General features: G+C 39.1%; 2 protein-coding genes across 15 annotated transcripts in view; one reads left to right on the top strand and one right to left on the bottom strand.

Moving 5' to 3' along the window:
- The window catches only part of ASNS (asparagine synthetase (glutamine-hydrolyzing)), a 145,353-nt gene extending 128,776 nt beyond the window's left edge, over nt 1–16,577 (bottom strand). For 5 of the 10 annotated variants that reach the window (XM_082693687.1, XM_082693682.1, XM_082693683.1 and 2 more), the window contains exons 1-2: nt 16,423–16,570; nt 15,554–15,623 (exon numbers count right to left, since the gene is read on the bottom strand). The gene's annotated coding sequence lies outside the window, so the exon portion shown is untranslated. Of the gene's footprint in view, nt 1–15,553; nt 15,624–15,960 lie in introns of all 10 variants that reach the window. The other 5 variants (XM_082693681.1, XM_082693677.1, XM_082693680.1 and 2 more) reach the window with 3 other exon arrangements.
- Nucleotides 16,578–16,679: 102 nt separating this feature from the next.
- The window catches only part of C1GALT1 (core 1 synthase, glycoprotein-N-acetylgalactosamine 3-beta-galactosyltransferase 1), a 39,364-nt gene continuing 35,538 nt past the window's right edge, over nt 16,680–20,505 (top strand). For 2 of the 5 annotated variants that reach the window (XM_082693693.1, XM_082693696.1), the window contains exon 1: nt 16,680–17,027. In XM_082693693.1, the coding sequence (XP_082549819.1) occupies nt 17,021–17,027 (7 nt within the window). In that variant the 5' untranslated portion in view covers nt 16,680–17,020. Of the gene's footprint in view, nt 17,595–20,505 lie in introns of all 5 variants that reach the window. The other 3 variants (XM_082693694.1, XM_082693697.1, XM_082693695.1) reach the window with 3 other exon arrangements.

Here is a 20,505-nt window from a genome sequence, read left to right as displayed (position 1 = left end):
AAGGTTTTTTTTTTTTTTTAAGATTTTATTTATTTATTTGACGGAGAGAGATCACAAGTAGGCAGAGAGGCAGGCAGAGAGAAAGAGAGGGAAGCAGGCTCTCCGCTGAGCAGAGGGCTTGATGCGGGACTCGATCCCAGGACCCTTAGATCATGAACCAAGCCAAAGGCAGCAGCTTAACCCACTGAGCCACCCAGGTGCCCCTGTATCCCGAAGGTTTTGAACAGATGTATTTTCATTCTCATTAGTTTCCATGCATTTTCAAAATTCTTCTTTAATTTCCTGGTTGATCCATTCATTCTTTAGCAGGATGCTCTTTAACTTCCAAGTATTTGAGTTCCTTCCAAATTTCCTCCTGTGATTGAGTTCAAGTTACAGAGCCAAAAACCACTGTTGTCTGAAAATTTGCAGGGAATAATCTCAAACTTTTGGTATTGGTTGAGACCTGATTTGTGACCCAGTATGTGATCTGTACTGGAGAAAGTTTCATGCGCACTCGAAAAGAATGAGTATTCTGTTGTTTTAGGGTGGAATGTTCTATATATATCTGTGAAGTCTATCTGATCCAGTGTGTCATTCAAAGCCCTTTTTCTTTATTGATCTTCTGCTTAGATGATCTGTCCATTGCTATGAGTGGGGTACTGAAGTCCCCTACTATTAATGTATTATTATGTGTTTCTTTACTTTGGTTATTAATTTGTTTGTGTAATTGGCTGCTTCTATGTTGGTGGCATAAATGATTACAATTGTTATATCTTCTTAGACAGATCCTTTAAGTATGATATAGTGTCCCTCCTCATCTCTTACTACAGTCTTTGTTTAAAATCTAATTTGTTTGACATAAGAATTGCTCCCCAGCTTTCTTTTGAAGTCTATTAGCAGGGTAAATGAATCTCCACTGCCTCACTTTCAGTCTGGTGGTGTCTTTAGGTCTAAAATGAGTCTCTTGTACACAGCATATAGATGGGTGTTACTTTTTTATCCAGTCTGATACCCTGTGCCTTTTAATTGGGGCATTTAGCCCATTTACATTCAGACTAACTATCGAAAAATATGAATTTAGTGCCATTGTATTGCCTGTAAAGTCCCTGTTTTGGTAGATTGTCTGTTTCTTTCTGGTCTATGTTACTCTCGGGGTTCTCTCTTTGCTTACAGGATCCCCCTTAATATTTCTTGCAGGCCTGGCATGGTGGTCACATATTCATTCTGCTTTTGTCTGTCCTGAAAGCCCCTTATCTCTCTTTCCATTCTAATAACAGCCTTGCTGGATAAAGTATTCTTGAATGCATGTTCTTCTCATTTAGCACCTTGAATACATCATGCCAGCCCTTTCTGGCCTGCCAGGTTTCTGTGGATAGTCTAATGTTAGTCTGATATTCCTCCCTCTATAGGTAAGTAGCTACTTGTCTCAAGCTGCTTTTAGGGATTTTCTCTTTTTCTCTAAAATTTGTGAGTTTCACTATTTTACGTCAGGGGGTTGATCTATTTTTATTGATTTTAGGAGGGGTCGTCCCTGCCTCTTGGACAGGAATGCTTGTTTCCTTCCCAGATTAGGGAAGTTCTCTGCTATGATTTTCTAAAATATACTTTCTGGCCTTCTCTCTCTCTTTTCACTCTCAGGCACCTCAATAATCCTGACATTGGTATGTTTCATGGCATCATTAATTTCTCAAAGTCTTTCTTTATGGGATATTAGTTGTTTTTCTCTTTTCCTCAACTTCCTTCCTTTCTATCAGCATGTCTTCTAGATTACTTAATATCTCTTTTGCCTCATTCACCCTGGCTATTAGAGCATCCAATTTAGCCTGCATCTCAGTTATATAGCATTTTTAAGTTCAGCCTGATTAGATCTCATTTCTGCACTAAGAGATTCTCTAGTGTCTTTTAGGCTTTTTCAAATGCAGCAATTAACTTTATAATTGTTATCCTGAATTCCACTTCTGACATTTTACTTATATCCATATCAATTAGATCTGTGGCAGAGAACATTACCTCTTCTTCTTTCTTTTGTTGTGAATTCCTCCTTCTAGTCATTTTTCCCAAAGAAGAATGGATGAATGAGAGAGCAGAATCAAAATACCAATCACTAGCAAAATACACACAAGACAAATCTGAAGTGGTCAGAAACCAAAACAGAGAAACAAACAAAAACAAAACAAAACAAAACATCATGGATGGAGTGGAGAGAATATAACCTCACAGGGTTGACAAAGCAGAGTGATCCACTTGTTCCTGAGTGAATTTTCATCTGTTAAAAGATATTGAATAACAAAATTGCAAAGAAAGCAAAACTTATACATATACACAAATAAAACTGAGTAGAGAAAAAAAGGCCAAAAATGAAGCCTATGTCTATAAAATGTAGATGTAAAAAATAAAACTGAAAAAGCAACTTAAAAAGAAAGGGTTGATAAAATAAGAAACTAGTTGAAAAGGAAAAAAAAAGAAATGGAAAATTTTAGACTGAAAGTTAAATGAATCATGAGAAAAACCTCAAGTTCTTTTTAAAGAAATATAAAGGAAATATATTATTTCCTCCTAGTGCTGGAGTTTTACAGTCTCCATAAACTACTTGTGCACCTGTTCTTCCAGTTGATCTTCTGGGGGAGGGACCTGCTTGCTGCTTCTCAGGTGTCTTTGCCTTGGCAGAGTTGCCCTGCCCCTTGCCAGGGGGCTGGGCTCGGTGTGGCTTTTGTTCCCAGAGGGCTTTCCATGCTTCTTCAGAGTATCAAAATAAAAATGGCTGAGCCCCAATCACCAGCCCCAAAGCCAAAAGATTGTGATTCTCTCTTCCATAAACCCTCTGGGACAAACAGTCTTCAGTTTTCTGTGTGCCAAATTTCGCAGACTCCTGCAGTGTGGGCTCACAGTAATCCTTCCTGGAGGATTCCGAGGGTCTTGAGTTACTGCCCTTTGTAGTGCCCTGAGGCTGAGAGCAGTTGTGGGCTTGTTCCTGTTCCACAGTTCCTGGGGGACAGCTGAGTGTCACCGTACTATCGTTTATGGAGCTGCCACACTTAGAGCTGTTGCCTGGTTGTGGGCACACCCATTCTGCCCCTACTGGGCAATGACAGATGGTCTACGCATTCCAGCCCTTTTTAGTGTTCCCAGGCAGAGAGTAGTGTCCTTGATGGGCCTGGCTGGCCTTTATGGTGACCTGAATGGAGAATCACCTTCTGGACTCAATAACCATAACCAGTTTCCTTGCTCCATTGTTTTGACACTCTACCAGCTTAGGCATCCTGGTTAGTTCTGATTCCTGAGATCCTGAGAACACGCTGACCCACCTGGAGTTCTGCCCTTTTCATCCCTTGAGCCCCTTTCAGACAGGGAAGTCCCTCACTGGAGCAGATTTCCAAGGGTTCTGATTTTGCTCTCTGGGACTACATCCTTTTCCAGCAGCCAGGGCTATAACCTTTTCCATTTCCCACTCCATTTATCTTCCAATTTTCCCCCACAGATTCATGTCTCTACAATTCCTACCTTGCAAAAAGCAGTCACTTTTCTACTTATAGAGTTCCAGATATTTTTTTCTTACATCTCAGGCTTAATTCATGGGTGTTCAGAATGGTTTGATAGTTATTAGGGACTAGATGAAACAAGGGTCCTTACAGTACTGCCATTTTGCCTCTGACCCTGCCCCCACTATCTTTCCATATTTTATATTGGGCACAAATTCTACTCCCTTATAAAACTGGAGTTCTGATTCTCCTGAACTCTGGAAGTTTCTATTGTTTCTGTATAGCACCTTCACCTTTCATTTAGATCTGCTCAGCTTCAACTGAAAAGAGTTACCTCCCTACTCAGTCTCTGCCTTCCACCCTAAACCCTTAGCCCCTGCCATTTTCTTCCATCATTTATATCCTTCACAAAAGTTCAGTGTAAAATGGGGGAGGTAATGTTATCTTGATTGACAATGTTCTAGCACTTACATTAGATGAGATGGTTGAAGTAGTGTGAAGTAGAGTAGGGAGAAAGACAAAATGCTACCCTATTTCCTATTAGAAAGGAGGTCAGACTCTCCTTCTTAGGCAGAAAGTAAAAAAATGGCTGTAGAGACAGATATTTAGAAAGGGAGGAAAATAAAGAAGGTCTTATGTGTCCACTAGCTTCGATCAATTCAGCAAGAGAAGACAAGTCCAACTCAAAGTAGAGGTAAGGCTTGACTCTAACTTGGTTCTAGAGGATAGACATATGTATGCAACTCATTCTGGAGACAGAAGATAAAATGGGCGGGAGAGGGAGGATGAGGGGCTTGTGCCCAAGGATGTGTCTGAAGATGTGAGGTAGATGCAGGAACTGTATTAGAGAAACCAGTTCCTGGGAGAACCCTATTAACAGATGACAGAGGGAAAGCTAAATTCTTCCCTTCTGTTTGGGCAGAACTGCTTCTGTGTTTTAGTAAATATACTAATCAGCAGAAGGAATTAGTATTGAGAGAAAAATAATGAGCCATAATATATAATCAATTTAAATAGAGTTTAAGCAACTGTAAGCTAGAGCTTAAATACTGGAACGTCACTTCCATTTTCATAATAATTTAATCACTACTGATTGCTTCTATACTGACAGGTATTTTGTATACACAATGGTATAACAGATTGAGAGTCTGAATTATTTGCCAGAAGACTATTAGTCAAGAAGACTTAGAACTAAAGTTCTATTGATATGCAGACACCCTCAACAGAGAGAGCTTCAAATCCCAGAAATAGTTGCTTCTATTTTTGGAGGGTCATCCTAGTGTCAATCAACCCATAGATTCTTGAGGCTCTAACTGCTGAAAAAAGATTTAGAAGTCATTTATTTCAGCTCCTTTCCTTTAGAGATAATTGTCCCGTGGATGAAGATCATTTATGTACATTTCAGTAGAGGGATCTTTATAGTGAATATCTTTGTTTATCAATTAATATTTGCTACTAGGGGACTAAAAATGTGGCAATAAATTGAAATATTTGTTGAAAATATACTTTCTCTTAAAATTTTTAGCCAATCCACTTATGTCATTATTATACTTATTTATAAAAATAGCTACCATTATATCACATGCCCTCTTTAATTCCCATCATCATTAGCTATGGATGTTATATTCAACAAATGAATCATTGAACACTGTATAAAAAACTAATGATATACTATATCTTTGCTAATTGAATTTAAATTTAAAATATTAAGTAAAAATACACAGCTCACAGCTACCATATATCAAATACTTGAATGTGGTAGGCCCTTTGCAAATATCCCTTCATTTAACCAACACAATCACTCTAAAAGATGGGCATCATTACCTCTCTTTTATAGATAAGAACCATGAGACTCAAAAAGCAGCTAGTGACAGAGCAAGGATTAGAACACATTTTGTCTAATATCTACTACTCTACCAGGTTGTATCACCATGGAAACATTTGAAAAATATACCTGAAAAAACAGAAAACAGTCTCTAGTCCTTAATCTTTCAAGTGTCCTTTAAATATGTATGCAAATGAATATTTTATTGAGGTTTACCTGAAGGCAAACATGGTCATAAAGAGGGCTGACACATGTGTAAGTATTTCAAAATCCTACCTCTGATTAAATGTGAAAAATTTAAAAACCATAATTATCTAAATCAATATTGAATAGCAGAGTGAAATGACTGTGGGCTAATTTGTGGACAGAGAACAAGACTGAGAGGTTGCACTGTTTCTATCTGTCAACATCTCTCATATGGAACACTGGTGTCGATGCATGAAGAAGTAGCTCTACGTAGGCAGAAGTCACTCAAAATTATATCACCTATTGATATATGTAAAAAAGAGCTTGGATTTCGACAGGGTTGAGAAATAGCTCTCCTCTTGTTTTAGGTTTTGTCACAGGTGAAGTTCTCTAAAACAGAGATCAGCATGCATAAAGGTTATTAGTAAGTGCTTTTGAGGTCAACGCCTGTGAAAGAGAAGATGAGGAAGCAGGATTGTACAGAGGAAGAAATGGGCTATGTGTAGTTTTTCTATGGAGAACTCTGATGTTGGAATGGCCCTAGAGAATACCACAGGTTGAAGTTGGAGGCTGAGTTTCTATGCCCTTATGTTGATCAGTCATTGCATGTGGGTGCCCTGAAAGGAGGCATGACCTTGAGTTAAGACAGGTGTTTGTACCTGAGGCAATTCCCAGAGAGGGCTGGCAGCTGTGGGTTGTCTGTTGCCAGCACTCCCCAAAACTAGGGAAACAATCTTTCAGTCCTGAAGCAGAGTATCAGAGCAATGCATCACAGCATCCACCTCAGGTTTGCTGCCTTTGATCACATGTACAGAATCATTTTTTATTATTTCAGATGTCTCAGGTGAATCAACATCAAATGTCCCAAGAATGCCCAAGCCTAGTGAAGATTAACATCTGTCAATTTATATCCTTTAGACCCTGAGACCCTCAACTGAAGGACAAAATGGTGTCTAGCAAGTTAGAACTTAAAAAGTCAGGCTTGTATTTTTCTGTGGGCAAGACAAGAAATCACAGAAGTCAATGAGAGAAAATGGTCAGATAACTGAAAAACAGAAGGCATGTTAGGAAGTTGTTCAGACAAGGTTGTGCCCACCCACCTGTGTGAGAGGATGTGATCCTTGTACAAGCAAGCCTGGGACTCAATAATGCTCTTTTGTGGGCTGGATTTAGCCCAAATGCTGTAGTTTGCTGACCTTTGATTTTTAAAATTAGCATTAAAAACGCAGGTCCAGGAATCTATTTGGTTTCATCTGCATTTAGTACTGTAAGATTTCTATCTGTGTGACCTTGGGCAATATGCCAAGCCCTCTGTCTCAATATCCATACCTGTTAAGTGGGTATAATAATAGTGATGGCCTTACAGGGTTGTTTAGAGTAGGTTAAAGTCCCAGTTAAACAACCAGCAGGTAGTCTGGTACTTATCAGGTATTCAGTAAGCAACTTTTGTAATTGTTATTGTTGCTATATTTGTTATTATACTAAGTTAATTGAGTATTTGCTACCAAAGCCACTACTAGCCTAAATTTTGGAGGCAAAAAAATAAGAGAATTGTTTAAATGAATAGTTAAATTTGTAAAGCAATAATCAAGGAAAAGATTTTATCAAGATTCTTTATACTACTCCTGCAATTTTCCTGTAAAATCTGAAATTATGTCAAAATAAAAATTGAAAGTTAAGAAAAACAAAGCTCTCAGACTTACTTTACTGGGATTATTTGGGAGAAAAGCAGATTCTGGAACCCTTTACTATTTCTGCAGTTTGGTTTTATATATTTATAATCTTTAATTTATTCCTTAATTTTTGTGAAAATATCACCCTATTTCAGCCATGGTATGAGAATAAGAAAAAGAGTTTGTGTCCATATCTGGATTAGAGAGAAAAGGGGAACATATCCATGAGGTGCAGATATATAAGAAAGGGAAATTAAAGTGAGCAATCTTCAAGAATGAGGTGAAACTGCAGGAAGAAAGACTCCAGAAAGGCATATACTGCTATATATTTTTTCTCCTTTCCCTCCTGAAGAGATTTATTTCCTGAAGAAGATGAATATTTATAAGCATCTACTGTTTGCAAGGCACAGTACTATGTACTTTCATGTGTTATATCATTAAAAATGATCCTGTTTGGAAAAATATTATTGCCATTTATACAATGAGAAAAACTGAGGCTCAGAGAGAATAGTTAGGTTTCCCAAGATCACAAGTACATGAGGGAGCTGGGGAAAGAGTGTAGTATGGGTTTAGGGTCAGAAACAATTTAGTTAATCGTCCATCAGTGAGTGAATGGATACACAAATTGTGGTATATCCTTAAAATGTAACACTACTCAGCAATAACAAGAATGAATTTTGATGAACAAAATAACATGGTTTAATTTCAACATAATTATACTGAGTGAAAAAAAGCCAGATTTTTAAAAAAGCACACATTGTGTGATTCCATTTATAGAACACTAGAAAATGCAAACTAATCTATAGTGACAGAAATCAGGTCAGTGGTTGCTTAGATATGGGAAGGGGTGGGGAATGGCAGGAGAAAAACTTTGGATGGGGAGCAATAGATATTTTCTATATCTTGATTGTTTACGTATGTTGAAATATCATATCATACATCTTACATACATCTTATTGCATGTCAATTATACCTTAATAAAGCATTTAAAAAAAGACTGGAGTAGAATCCCTTTACTGTTTACAAGGGCTTAATCTCTGAGACTAGTTTCTTTATAAGTTGGTAATGCCTCCTCAGAGAGTTAATGTGAAGATGAAAATAAATCAGTGAGGGAAGTGTTTAATATAGTGCCTAATACAATAGTAACCAAGAAGCAGAAGTTATTTAAGTCCTAGACCCTGAGTTCTTCCTTCTGGGAGCTTTTTCCATTTGAGTTAATAATGCTAGTCATTGTTAATTTTATTCATAGCTATAATTCAAGCATATCGATCTTAATCCAAAGCACAAGATCTTTCCACTAAACCACACCAAACCATGATAAATTTTATGATTTGAGTTCAGGGACATCATCTCCTGATGGGGGACCAGGCCAGAATCTTCTGCAAAAAAGCTGTTTTGTCTTAGAGCCAATAGTTTGTCCAAGTTGTTGATACTGTACTGTTCAGTCCCAGAATTTTTCTTTAGTTCCTTTTCATAATTCTATTTCTTTATTGATATTCTAATTTTATTCACACATCATTTTCCTCATTTCCTTTAGTTCTTTGTCCATTTTTTTCCTATTGGTTCTTGGAGCATATTTAATACAGTTGTTTTAAGATCTGTCTAGTAACTTCAATGTCTGCACTTCCTCACAGATGGTTTCATTCCTTTGAATGAGCTATTCTTTCTTGTTTCTTTGTATGTCTTGTGATTTTTTTTATTAGAACTGATATTTGACTATTATAATAGTCACATTATAATACTTACATTATAATGTAACTGGAAGTCAGAATCTTCCTCTTTCATAGGGTTCGCTATTTTTTCATTGTTGAAGGCTGCAGCAATCTGTTGATTTAATGCCCTTCCCAAACTATGGTTACAGACTGTATTCCTTGTCACATGTGGTCACTGAAGTCTCTGTTCCTCAGCTTGTGTTTAGCAAGGGATGTGACAGAAATATCTTTGAATGCTAGGAACCTCCCAGTTCTTGCAAATTCACTCTGAGCCAGAGCCCTCCTTCAACTTGCTAGTTTTCACTGTACCAAGAGATGAGCCCAATATGAAAGCATAGAGTCTTCTTGAGTGTTTGAGTATGTGTCTTGCCTGGAGTATGCATATGGCTTTCTTTAAATTCCCCCATTTACATAATTGTTTTTGAATGTCTTAACTTCCCAAAGAAACTCTACCCAACTTTTATCTTAAGTAGTCTGTTGTACATTTCAGCCATAATATCTGCCTCAGGTGTTTGAGGATTGTTAATTCAGCTTGCAGAATTTTCAAGCTTTTTCACCTGAGTTCTGAGTTAGACAAAACAGGGTGGACATATTGCATCAGAGGCTGCCCCATATTAGTGTGCTTGGATGCCATATCAAAATATCACAGCCTGGATGGAATAGACACAAGAAATTTATTTCTCACAGCTCTGGAGGATAGAAAGTCCAAAATCAAGGCACCAACCAATTCACTTTCAGATGAGGATTCTTCCTGGTTTGCAGACAGCTGCCTTCTTACTCTGTCCTCACCTTATAGAGAGAATGAGCTTTGGTGTCTATTTTTATATGGGAACTACCTCTACTAGATGAGGGTCTTATCCTTATGACCTCATTTAACTTTTATCACCTCTTTATAAGCCCTACAATTACACTGGGGGTTAAGGCCGGAACATATGAATTTTGGGAGACACAATTATCTATAGCACCCCCAGACAGATTAGAACAGAGATCACAGTAATCTCTGAAAAAGGTTAGTTTGCTCCCTTCAGAGCCAGGGAAACAACAGCACAGTGGGAAATGGGCAGCTGCAATTTTGGATTGCTGCCCTTTAAGACTCTGCCTCTTTATAACTGTAGTGGCCTTACGACCACCGCCTTAAGACAGGTGCCCCTTTAGACTACTGACATTGTAAGACTATCCCCATTCAGGGAAAAGGATATGGAAAGACAAGTAAAATGACCACAAATACTTTGTACTGTTTTGAGGTACATTTTTCTTGATCTAATGTTCAGTTAGTTGTTATAAACTTTGAACTATTTTCTAGAGTTCTCACAAGATTGGTTCTGTTTCTGCTTGTTTTTTGATGTTTCTGTGGGAGAGTGAGATCTTAGAACTTCCTACTCTTGCTATTATGCTCTTCTTATTCAAGACTCTAATTTTTACATATTTTTCCTAAGCCTTATGTTACTCTTCAGACCAAAGCTTTCACAATGCCTTTTCTTCTTCTAAATGAAAAGAACTATTTAGATATCCCTTAAATGATATTTATTAGAAATGTGTTTTAAAGAATGGAAAAATTAGCCATTTAATCTAACAACAAACAAAGTGTAACTTAATACGAGAATACAGTGTAGGGACCCACAGAACCCAAGAGCAGGCAGGCCACCTGCAGTATGGGGCCATAGAAAATCTGTGCAAAGACAGAAAGTGACTCCCTTCCCTTTTGCTCTTTGGGAGTACCACAGCTTGCAGTCACTACTCTTCTCACAGAGACTGCTTCATTTCTCTTTCTCTCTACAGAGTAGATTCCCCTTCCCCTTATCTTGGCCTTACATATCTGAGGTTACAAGACCCTGTATGGGTTACAGTTTCAGTGTGCAACAGAAAGAAACTAAGACTTCTCTCCCCATTCCAAATTCCCAGAACAGGGAATCTGATTGAGTTCTCTGAGGATCAAAGTCTATCCAATCAGCTATGACCAAAAAGTGGGAAGTGTCCTCATATGAAGAGTACTCTGGAGACTCAACCTGTAGATGAGAATTGTAGGAAAAGTGATGAAGAGGGTGCTTCGCAATAGCTAGAAATCCAAACAAGTATCTACCACAATCCATTTTTAGATATGCATACATTTAAATACAACTTAAAAGGAGTAAGAAAAAAAAAGATGTCACAATATGCAGCTAAGATTTGTAAGTCAGTTAGTTATGTAGAACAAAAGAAGTAGCATACACATTTATAATTTACTGCGTAGGGATTTTAAACTAAAACTAGCTTCACCTATTCTATTTAAAACAAATGCTTTCTGTTCTTGTTGAGCCATGAGGGAAAACAATTAAGGAATATTTTGATTCATATTCCAGGAAACTAGAGAAACTCAGGGTAAGTAATCCCAGAGAGCCCAATCTTATAAGTTGAGACTATTTCTCTAGATGACACACGGTCCTCAGTGCAACCATGTCAGTCTCTGCTTTCAAGCTAATACGTTGTGAGTCATGCTGAGTCCTCTTCCCTTGAGGTTAAAAGTATTTCCTAAACTTTCTTTATTTTTTTTTCCTTATCTTCTCCTTTCCTCCCTTCTCTACCTTTATCCCCTTTACATATCAGTCAACTTAGAAAATAACATTAGCATTTTTTTTAAAGATTTTTTAATTTTTTATTTTTATTTATTTGACAGACAGAGATCACAAGTAGGCAGAGAGGCAGGCAGAGAGAGAGAGAGAGGGAAGCAGGCTCCCTGCTTAGCAGGGAGCCTGATGCGGGACTCGATCCCAGGACCCTGAGATCATGACCTGAGCTGAAGGCAGCGGCTTAACCCACTGAGCCACCCTGGTGCCCAACATTAGCATTTTCAACTGTCTCAGAATCTTGGTAGATTTTGTGAAGATGCAGCGGGAAGGAATAAAAACTCTTTGGAAATGCTCTTTTAGCTTCTGTAGGATGAAAAAACTTTATCTTGGCAGGTATTTTCAATATGGAATGAGAAGCCCTGCTGAAAAGCATGTCATCACCAGAAAAGAATGCTCTGTCCTTTTTTATCTAGAGTTTTTCTTATTATTATTCAGTAAGTAAAGATGGTAGGAAGTAGGGGTCATCTACAATGACAAATACCTGATGTTTAGTTAAGTCAGTAGTTTCAACTGATAGAGTCATACTGGATATAAGAAAGCAAGAAAGAACAATACAATAAAACCAGGGAATTTGGATAATTCATCCAATACATAATCAGGGCTTGAATCCTACGCCAAGGCTCTATCTTGCTCATCCTCACCTATTTACCTCTGGGGTCATCCATACCACCAAACTGTGCATTGTCAATAATTGCATAATCTCTGGTATTCCACTATATAAAGACTTCCCTGTGTGCCCAAGTCTTCCTCTCTGAAAGAGAAAGACATATATTCTATCACCTATTTTCTTGCTGTTGGGTGCAATTTTGCTTTAGGATAAACTCTTAGGCTCAGACCAAATTATTGGTTAAATGTATGTTTATTACTAAGTATGCTTAACTACCACTGTTACCACAAAGAGGGGCACACACCCAACTGCAATTACAAATTAATTCATGGAAAGGAAAAGGAGGCAGTCATAATTATGTATTCTTTTTAAAGTGCAATAAATTTTCAACAGGCTAATAAAATAAGATCTGACATATCATAACCTACTATCCTGCCATACTCTTAAATCTTAACTGCTCACTATGAATGATGCTAATATTTTACAAAGGTACACAGTAAAATCAGTAATAAGTTATCATCTCTTGAAAGAAAATGCTTTATGGTGTACACACCTAAAATATTTAACACTTAATTGCTTAAAAATAAAATAGATCTCATGAGCCTAATGTAATTAAAAGAATGTTCATGCTTTTCTTTTTTTTTTTTAAGATTTTATTTATTTATTTGACAGAGAGAGGTCACAAGTAGGCAGATAGGCAGGCAGAGAGAGGGGGGGAAACAGGCTCCCCACTGAGCAGAGATCCCAATGTGGGGCTCGATCCCAGGACCCTGAGATCATGACCTGAGCAAAGATAATTCCAGCACTTTATGTTGCCCTTTAAAGTGAAAAAATATATATTGTACTTCACTTACTTGTTTATTCATTCAAGCAAGAAATCATTAAACACCTAATTATGTATCAGCCATTGTACTAGGCTCTATTATACCCAGCTGTGTTAGTTATTTTTGCTGCATGACAAATTATCCCAAAATTTAAACATAAAACAGCAAACATGTATTCTCTTACAGTCTCTGTGGGCCAGGAATTTGGGAATAGCTTATTGGGATGCTTCTGCTCAGGATCTCTCCAAAGTCAATAAAGATGTTGATGAGGGAGGTAGTCAACTGAAGGCTTACCTGAGACTGGAGCATCTGCTTCCAAGTTCACTCACATGACTGTTAAGAATCCTTGGTTCCTTACTGGCTGTTGGTGGCAAGCCTTAATTACTCATAATGTGGGCCTCTCTATAAAGTTGTCTGAGAGCCCTTATGACTTGAAAACCATCTTTTCCCAGCAAGCAGTCCCAGAGAGAGAAGAAGAAGAAGAAAAAACTAGCATCGGTTTTCTTTTTTCTTTTTTGGCATATGTTTTATAATCTCCTCTAAGAAGTCACACAAGTCACTTATACATCCTATTCATGAGAACAAGTCACTAAACACAGCCAAAACTCAAGGTGAGAGGAATTAAGCCCCATTGCCACCACCTAAAGGAAAAAGCACCAAAGAACTTGTGGACATATTTTAAAATCATTATATCAGTGAATATAATTTAATTTACAGAATTTAATCTAATTATATAAAATGATTTATTAATCTCATTGTAACATTTGGGTATTTAAAGGGAAACTAAGTTTATTAGAGAGCATTTTTTCTTTTTTTGTGTGGTTGTTGCTTATTTGTTTCCATTTTGTGTTCCCATTTTTATTTCACCCTATTAAAAATTTCTATATACAATGCTGACTAAATGCTGACTTGTCCTATCCTGTTGTATCATTAGGAATTGCATTCACTGCTTATAACAGAAAACCAAATAACAAAACCTTAACTAGGAGGGATTTATTTTCCCTTACATAACAATAAACCCAGAAATGGGTGGTCTAAAGCTAATAAGGTGGCCCTCTAAAGCAATCACAAAGCCTTGCACCTCTGGCTTCCTACACTGTTAATACAGTGTTAATACTTCCTACACTGTTGTTATGGCTGAAATATGGCTACTCCACCTCCAGCATTGCGTCACCATTCCAGGTGAGGAGAAAAAAAAAATGGATATAGGCCCAATGTCTAAAAGGACATTTCTTCCATAAAGCTTTGAGCCTCTCCTAGCAATATCCATTTTCATTTTATTGATTGGTCACACAGCCAGTCATGGCTTACAGAAATCTGGAGAAGTAAATATTTTTAATTAGACACACTGTCATCCTGAAAAAAAAAATCAGAGTTCTGCTGATAAGGAAGAAAGGATTTTGGCTTAAACAACTAGCAGTGTTGGCCACCCTGCTCCAAGGAGCCTCAACACTGCTCCAACAAGCTTTGACACATATTACTGAAACACCACACCAGACAGACAAAAGTACTGCTCAAGATTTATCTGTTTCAAATGGGAGAATCCAGTCATTTTGCATCCCATATATAAAGGATATTTTTCAAAGTAACCACAACTTTCTTTTTTCTAGTTGATAAATTGAAGAACTGGCTGACATTAATGTCACTTCTAAGAATCTGTCCAAGTAGATAATTACACAGTTGTGCAAAGGTATGTGCATAGGGTATTCCATCATAGAGTTGTTTATTATATTAAAAATTTGGGGGGGCGCCTGGGTGGCTCAGAGGGTTAAGCCTCTGCCTTCGGCTCAGGTCATGATCCCAGGGGCCTGGGATCGAGTCCCGCATTGGGCTCTCTGCTCAGCAGGGAGCAGGGAGCCTGCTTCTCCTCATCTCTCTCTCTGTCCGTCTCTCTGCCTATTTGTGATTTCTCTCTGTCAAATAAATAAATAAAATCTTTAAAAAAAAAAAAAAAAATTTGGGAAAAAACCAAACAGCAAAAGAATACTGGTTAGATAAATGGTGGCACATTCATTTATCTTTTAAAAATGATGTTAATCATGATATATTGTTCAGTGAGAAAAGAACTATATACATAATAAAATCCAGTTTATGAAATATTGTATTTAGGCCTTTATGTGTTTTTTTATTCTTTATATCTGGAAGAATGTAGCACACACTTTAAAAAATGATTTCCCGTGGATTATGGGATTTGGGTATTTTTTAAAATTTGTTTGAATAACTATGTACTGTTTTCACGAATATAAAAGTGATTTTCAGATACCCAAAATGATGGGAGGGACTTACTTGATCTGGTTTTGTTCATATCAATAGCGCTTCCTGCCAGTAATTATCTTAGACCCCGCTATGGCTGAACTTATAATTGGAAGGGTTTCTTATCTTTGCTCAATGGAAAAAGCAAAGTTATTCCTTATTCATTAAAAATTTCAATAAAATTAAAATGAGTTAAGGAATCTTGCATTTTTGTTTGTTTTGGTTTCTATTTGGAACACTGTGACCTGGGGAAGGGTCTCCTTTTACTGTTTTGCAGTGGTTGTGGAAAGGAAGGGGATGAGGCTGGGCAATTAACTATACACAAACTGGAGAAGAAAGAAGAGGGTACAAGTAAGGATGTAAGGGAGAGAAGTCTGGAGGCATCCACCAGGAAAAGAGCACTAACCTGAACATCAGGATACTTGCACTTCTAGCTTGGGCCCATCAGCTTATCTTTCTGACCTCAGTTTTCTCATCTGAAAAAATAAAAGGTTTAAGTAAGAATCACTCGACGTGCTTAAATTCTTTTGGAAGATTGTCTTGGATCTATTAGCGGCATATCATGGCAAACTATTAGAGCTGAAGCTAAACAAAGGAAAAAGAACAATAATAACGTACATACATTGTTCATTATCTCACCCGGGCATGTTAAGTAACTTGCCAATGTTGCATAGGAAATAGGTGGAGGAACCAAGAGGCCAGCCCAGAGCTCATGCTCCTAAAGGTTATGCTGAAGGGCACTACAGAACTGACAGAGACGGGCTTTTTTTTTTTTTTTTTTTTTTTTTTTTAACAGCAGCATAGTTTTCTCACCTTCAAGCTAAGGCCGCGTTGATGATGTTAAAGCCAAGAACTTATTCCCACCTCCTGGCTCTGTGGGGTTGCCTCAATGGTTCACAGGCTCCTCCCTCTATCCAAAAACACTTTCTGATTCAAAGTCCTTTAGCCAACTAAAAGGAAGATGAGTTTTGGAAAGTCCTAAGGAAGCTCTTCCTGTTATTGCCTGACAGAAGCGAAGTAATGACAGACGAAACCACGTGTGATACAGAAGGCTTTGTGGTACCACTGTTTTCAACCCTTTCAGGTTCACGTATCTGGTTACCCAGCACCCGTTTGTGTATCTCGTCTCGCTTATTTCCTTTCATTAAGGCCAGAGAGATACTGACTGACTACAGAGAGTAGGGGGACAGGAGAAAAAAGAACAGGAAGCGGGCTAGAGGCCGAAAGACTTCTGCAGGCTTAGAGCCTATCCCTCACACAGAGGTCCTCAGGTACCTCTAGCCTCTGTCTCTGTAGTTTCACAGCTTTAGCTTCGCTCAAGGTCCGGAAGCTAAGGCACAACCCTGCAGCAGAATCAGGAAAGAGAAGGCCGACAGCGAGAAGCCGCAAGTGGGCTGCGACTACTGCTGATAGAAGACCCGACTTCCCAGACCCCTTCGCAGAAGGGCGGGGAGTGAGCTTGGTGGCCAATCCCCGTCCGCACGTCGCCATAGCCCCGCCCCACCCTACTCCCTCTCGCTCCGCCCTTCCCTGGGGCTGGTGCGGCGGCGGCGACGTCAGCGCTAGGAGACCCCTGGGTGGCGGCTGCGCCGTCGGCGGGCCGCGGCCTGGACGCGCTGCGGGGAGGAGCGGAGCCAGCGAGCGAGCAAACGGGCGCGCGGGCGGGGGCTCGGCGGGGGGAGGGAGCGAGAGCTGGGACCGCCTCAGCCGCCGCCGCAGCCGCCGCGGCCGCCTGGGAATGATCTGGGCGGCAGCGGGCGGCCCCAGCTAGCGGCCGCGAGCCACTTCTCCGGGTACCGGGAGGAGCTAAGGTTGCCGGTCTCGAGTCGTCCCCTCTCCGCCCCCCAGGAGGGGCGAGAGGGAGCCACGGCTGATGTCAGGTACGGCCGGCAGAGGCGCCCTCAGGCTGCGGGTCCGGGGTCTGCGCTCCCCTCGTCCTCACTGCTCGGAGTCTGTGTTGGGGGAGTCTAGAGGGTGGAACCAAACCCGGGCGCTGCCAAACAGGTGTCTCGGGGTCGCTGCCGGGGCTGGGGACTTGCGGGCTCTTGAGGGAGGTGTGGGGGCACTCCTGCTCCCGGCGCCTCTGTGAACTGCCATTGGGGCCGTCTGCCCCTCGGGCCGCTATTTGTTGACGAGTAGCCTTCTCTTCGTGGTGGGTGATTCCTTTCTGCCCGCGGGTGCCCCTCTCCTCTTCGCTCTCTGCCAGCCGTCGGGTGGCGGCAGTGAGGCGCGGGCTGTGAAGCGTAGTGGCCCGACCGCCCAGAGGTGCTGTCCGTCCGGCCTCCCCGCCCCCCCGCCGTGCGACCTGTGGGTCAGGCGAGATCCAGGGTTCAGGTGTGGGCACGTTCCGCGAGAAACGCCGGGCTGCGGGGGAACCGGAGTGCCGGGCGAGTGGGCGTCTTTCACAAGTGCCGGGGGACTTCCTTGGGGCTTTCTTGGATCATCAGGTTTGTCTGTGGCTGATTTATTTATTTAATTTTTTTAATTTCACTGCCTCTGGCAGAATAAGTGAGCCAGGTGTGTTTGACTCACTTGCTGCGTGGAGAAGGAAAAGAGTTTTTTCTCCTCTTCCAACCCCCTGCCTCCCCACCGCGAGTGTGATGTGAGTAGTAGGTACTGACACAAGTTGGCCATATACAGCTTTGAATTTGGAGAAATTGTAGACTCTTAAAAGAAGAACGCAGTTGGGGAATGGGGATTTATTCTTCCCTAGCTCTTAACTCTCTTACTTTTTAAAATAATAAACAAGGAAGCACCACATGCTCTGGAAAAGTTGATTGGCTTTATAATCTAGTTCCCTAAATTTGTTATAGATATTGTAGTATATCTTTTTAACGCTTTTCAGATTGGAAACGATTCTACTAACCATGAATTGACTTCATTATGAATTAAAAAGTTGTAAAGGCAGAACTTTAACGCATTAAAGTGAATAACTAGGCCAATGTGATTGGGACAGAAATATGTTCATTTAGTAAAAGTTAGGCACAGAATATATATATAGCTCGGTCTGGGTGCCAGGAAAAAGCGTTGTGCATGATTTCAACTTGCTTGATTTTGGTGTAGGTTTAGACAGTGGGAACCTGAATTTTTAGGAGATACTTAGACAGCTTTCCATACTCTTAACAGATAAGTGTCAAGTGAACCTTATGCACATGATGCTTTGTGTTCTAAGTATTTTATATAGTAAACTATACTATCATTTTTCACTAGCCTTAGTATATATTGATGTGCACTTTAAGTGAATATAAAGTTTCAAGTTACCAGACAGTTAACTCTTGTCACCATATGTTAAGTAAAACAGTGATTTAGTGAGGAAAGTATGACTCATTTAAAATTCGTCATAGGAAAAGAGTATGGTTTTTCAGTACTCGTGGAGAACTATTAAATATCTCTCTTCAATTTGCCTGTGATTTGTGTTTTTCTCTATCTTTTATTTAGGCCTCAGCATTTTAAAAATATTTTGTGGTTACTACCCATTGAAGGATAGATATGGTTTTTTCTTAAATATGCTTTTTTTTGGCTTAGGTTATACTAGTCTGTATTTCTGAGGAAGTGTATATCCAGAAATTCTTAGAATTTTACCACAAATTTATTTAGTAGTACATACAATGGATTCATTTTCACCCAGTCATGGAAATAAAAACTGTGTCCTTTAGACATATGCAGCTTACTATTTGTATATTGATTTGTGCAAAGATAAAAATTGCATCTTACAGATTATAAACCTTGTAAACCATGGTAATTTAAAATAGGGTCTCTGATGAAATCATTGACTGGAATTCTTTGACATTGCAGCTGTAAGCAAACCAAATGGAAAGGGGAGAACTTGATGAAATTAATTTCAGATTCATTTAAAATTTTAAGCTTCCCAATACAACCATGTTACTTTTAGAAGATTTGTTTGAAATTTGAATAAAGACACTACTGTACAAACTGTAACAAGATGAAAAGAAAAGTACAAAAAGTTTTTTACCCAAATTTTTTAGGATTAAGGTAATTACTTTAAAATAGAAGGAAGAAAGAGAAAGGAGAATTGTTCTCGAAAAGAGAAGATAGCATTTTATCTTAAATCTAAATGTATGTCTAATGTTTACTTAAATTTTCACTTTGCAACTAATTCAAATAGCCAAGGGGAAAATATATACAAAAATGTATATAATGTGTGAAAATGAGAAGTATCCCTTGAAGAAAATAATAAATTGATATTTGTGAAATAGGGAAACATGCAAGAAGATGGGAGTAACCAAAAAAAGAACCCCACAAAAAAACTGAATAAACTATCTAAAACCTATAGTATGAGCTGGCTTGCACATTGAAGGCAGAGAGAGGCAAATTAAATTGGGAGAGCTTCTGAAATGAGAAACCTGATTAGGTTACAACTAAAGCTGTATGTTAAAACATTTAAACTGGTGGAAATTAGATAATGGGCAGAATTTGAAATTATGTACGGCTTGGTGTAGTCATTTGCATTCTTGGTCCTTCTATTGGTTTCCTAGGGCTGCCATAAGAAAGTGTAGCAGACTGGGTAATTTAAAACAACAGAAGTTTATCATCTCAGTTCTGGAGGCTGGAATTCTGAAATCAAGATGTTGGTAGGGCTATGGTCTCTAGATACTAGGGGAGAATCTGTTCATGTCTCTTAGCTTCTCGTGTCACTGGCAGTCCTTGATATTCCTTGACTGGAGCTTTATCATTCCAGTCTGCTGCTTTCTGTGTCTTGTCATATGGCATTCTCCCTTTTTTATAAGGATGCCAGTCATATTGGATTAGTGTCCACCCTGATGACTTCATCTTAACTTGATTACATCTGCAAAGACCCTATTTCCAAATAAGATCCCATTTCTAGGTACTGGGGTTATGACTTCGACCTCAGTCTTTTGGCGAGGGATACAACTTAACCCATCACAACCATATAATTTTTAGCACATATGGCAGGCCAAATCAGATTGTGTGGTAGGAACAAAGAATTTATTTGCCATTTACTTACCTCAGTGCTTACTCAGAACCAGGTTGCAGAGAGAAAGCAAACAGGCAGACAAAAATCTCTGTCTTGGAGGAGCTTATCTTCTAAAGCGTTGGTTCTCAAAATGTTGTTCCTGGATATGTAGCATCAGCATTATCTGGGAACTTGTTAGCAATCCAAGCCTCTTGGTTCAGAAACTATTTTAACAAAACTTTTAAGTGATTCTGATGCAGACTCAGGTATGAGAACCAATGAACAAGGTGGAGAAGAGAGACAATAAACAAGATGAAGAAGTAAAATAGGTAATATATTAGATGTTAATAGATAGTAAGAATAGGGTGGGTAAGAATAGGGTGACCAGAGAAGACCCTTTGAGAAATAAAGGCCTGAAGAAG

Source organism: Mustela nivalis (genome assembly GCF_964662115.1).
Source record: "Mustela nivalis genome assembly, chromosome: 12".
In the NCBI taxonomy this organism is placed as follows: domain Eukaryota; kingdom Metazoa; phylum Chordata; class Mammalia; order Carnivora; family Mustelidae; genus Mustela; species Mustela nivalis.
This window is presented reverse-complemented; position numbering and strand designations above follow the sequence as displayed.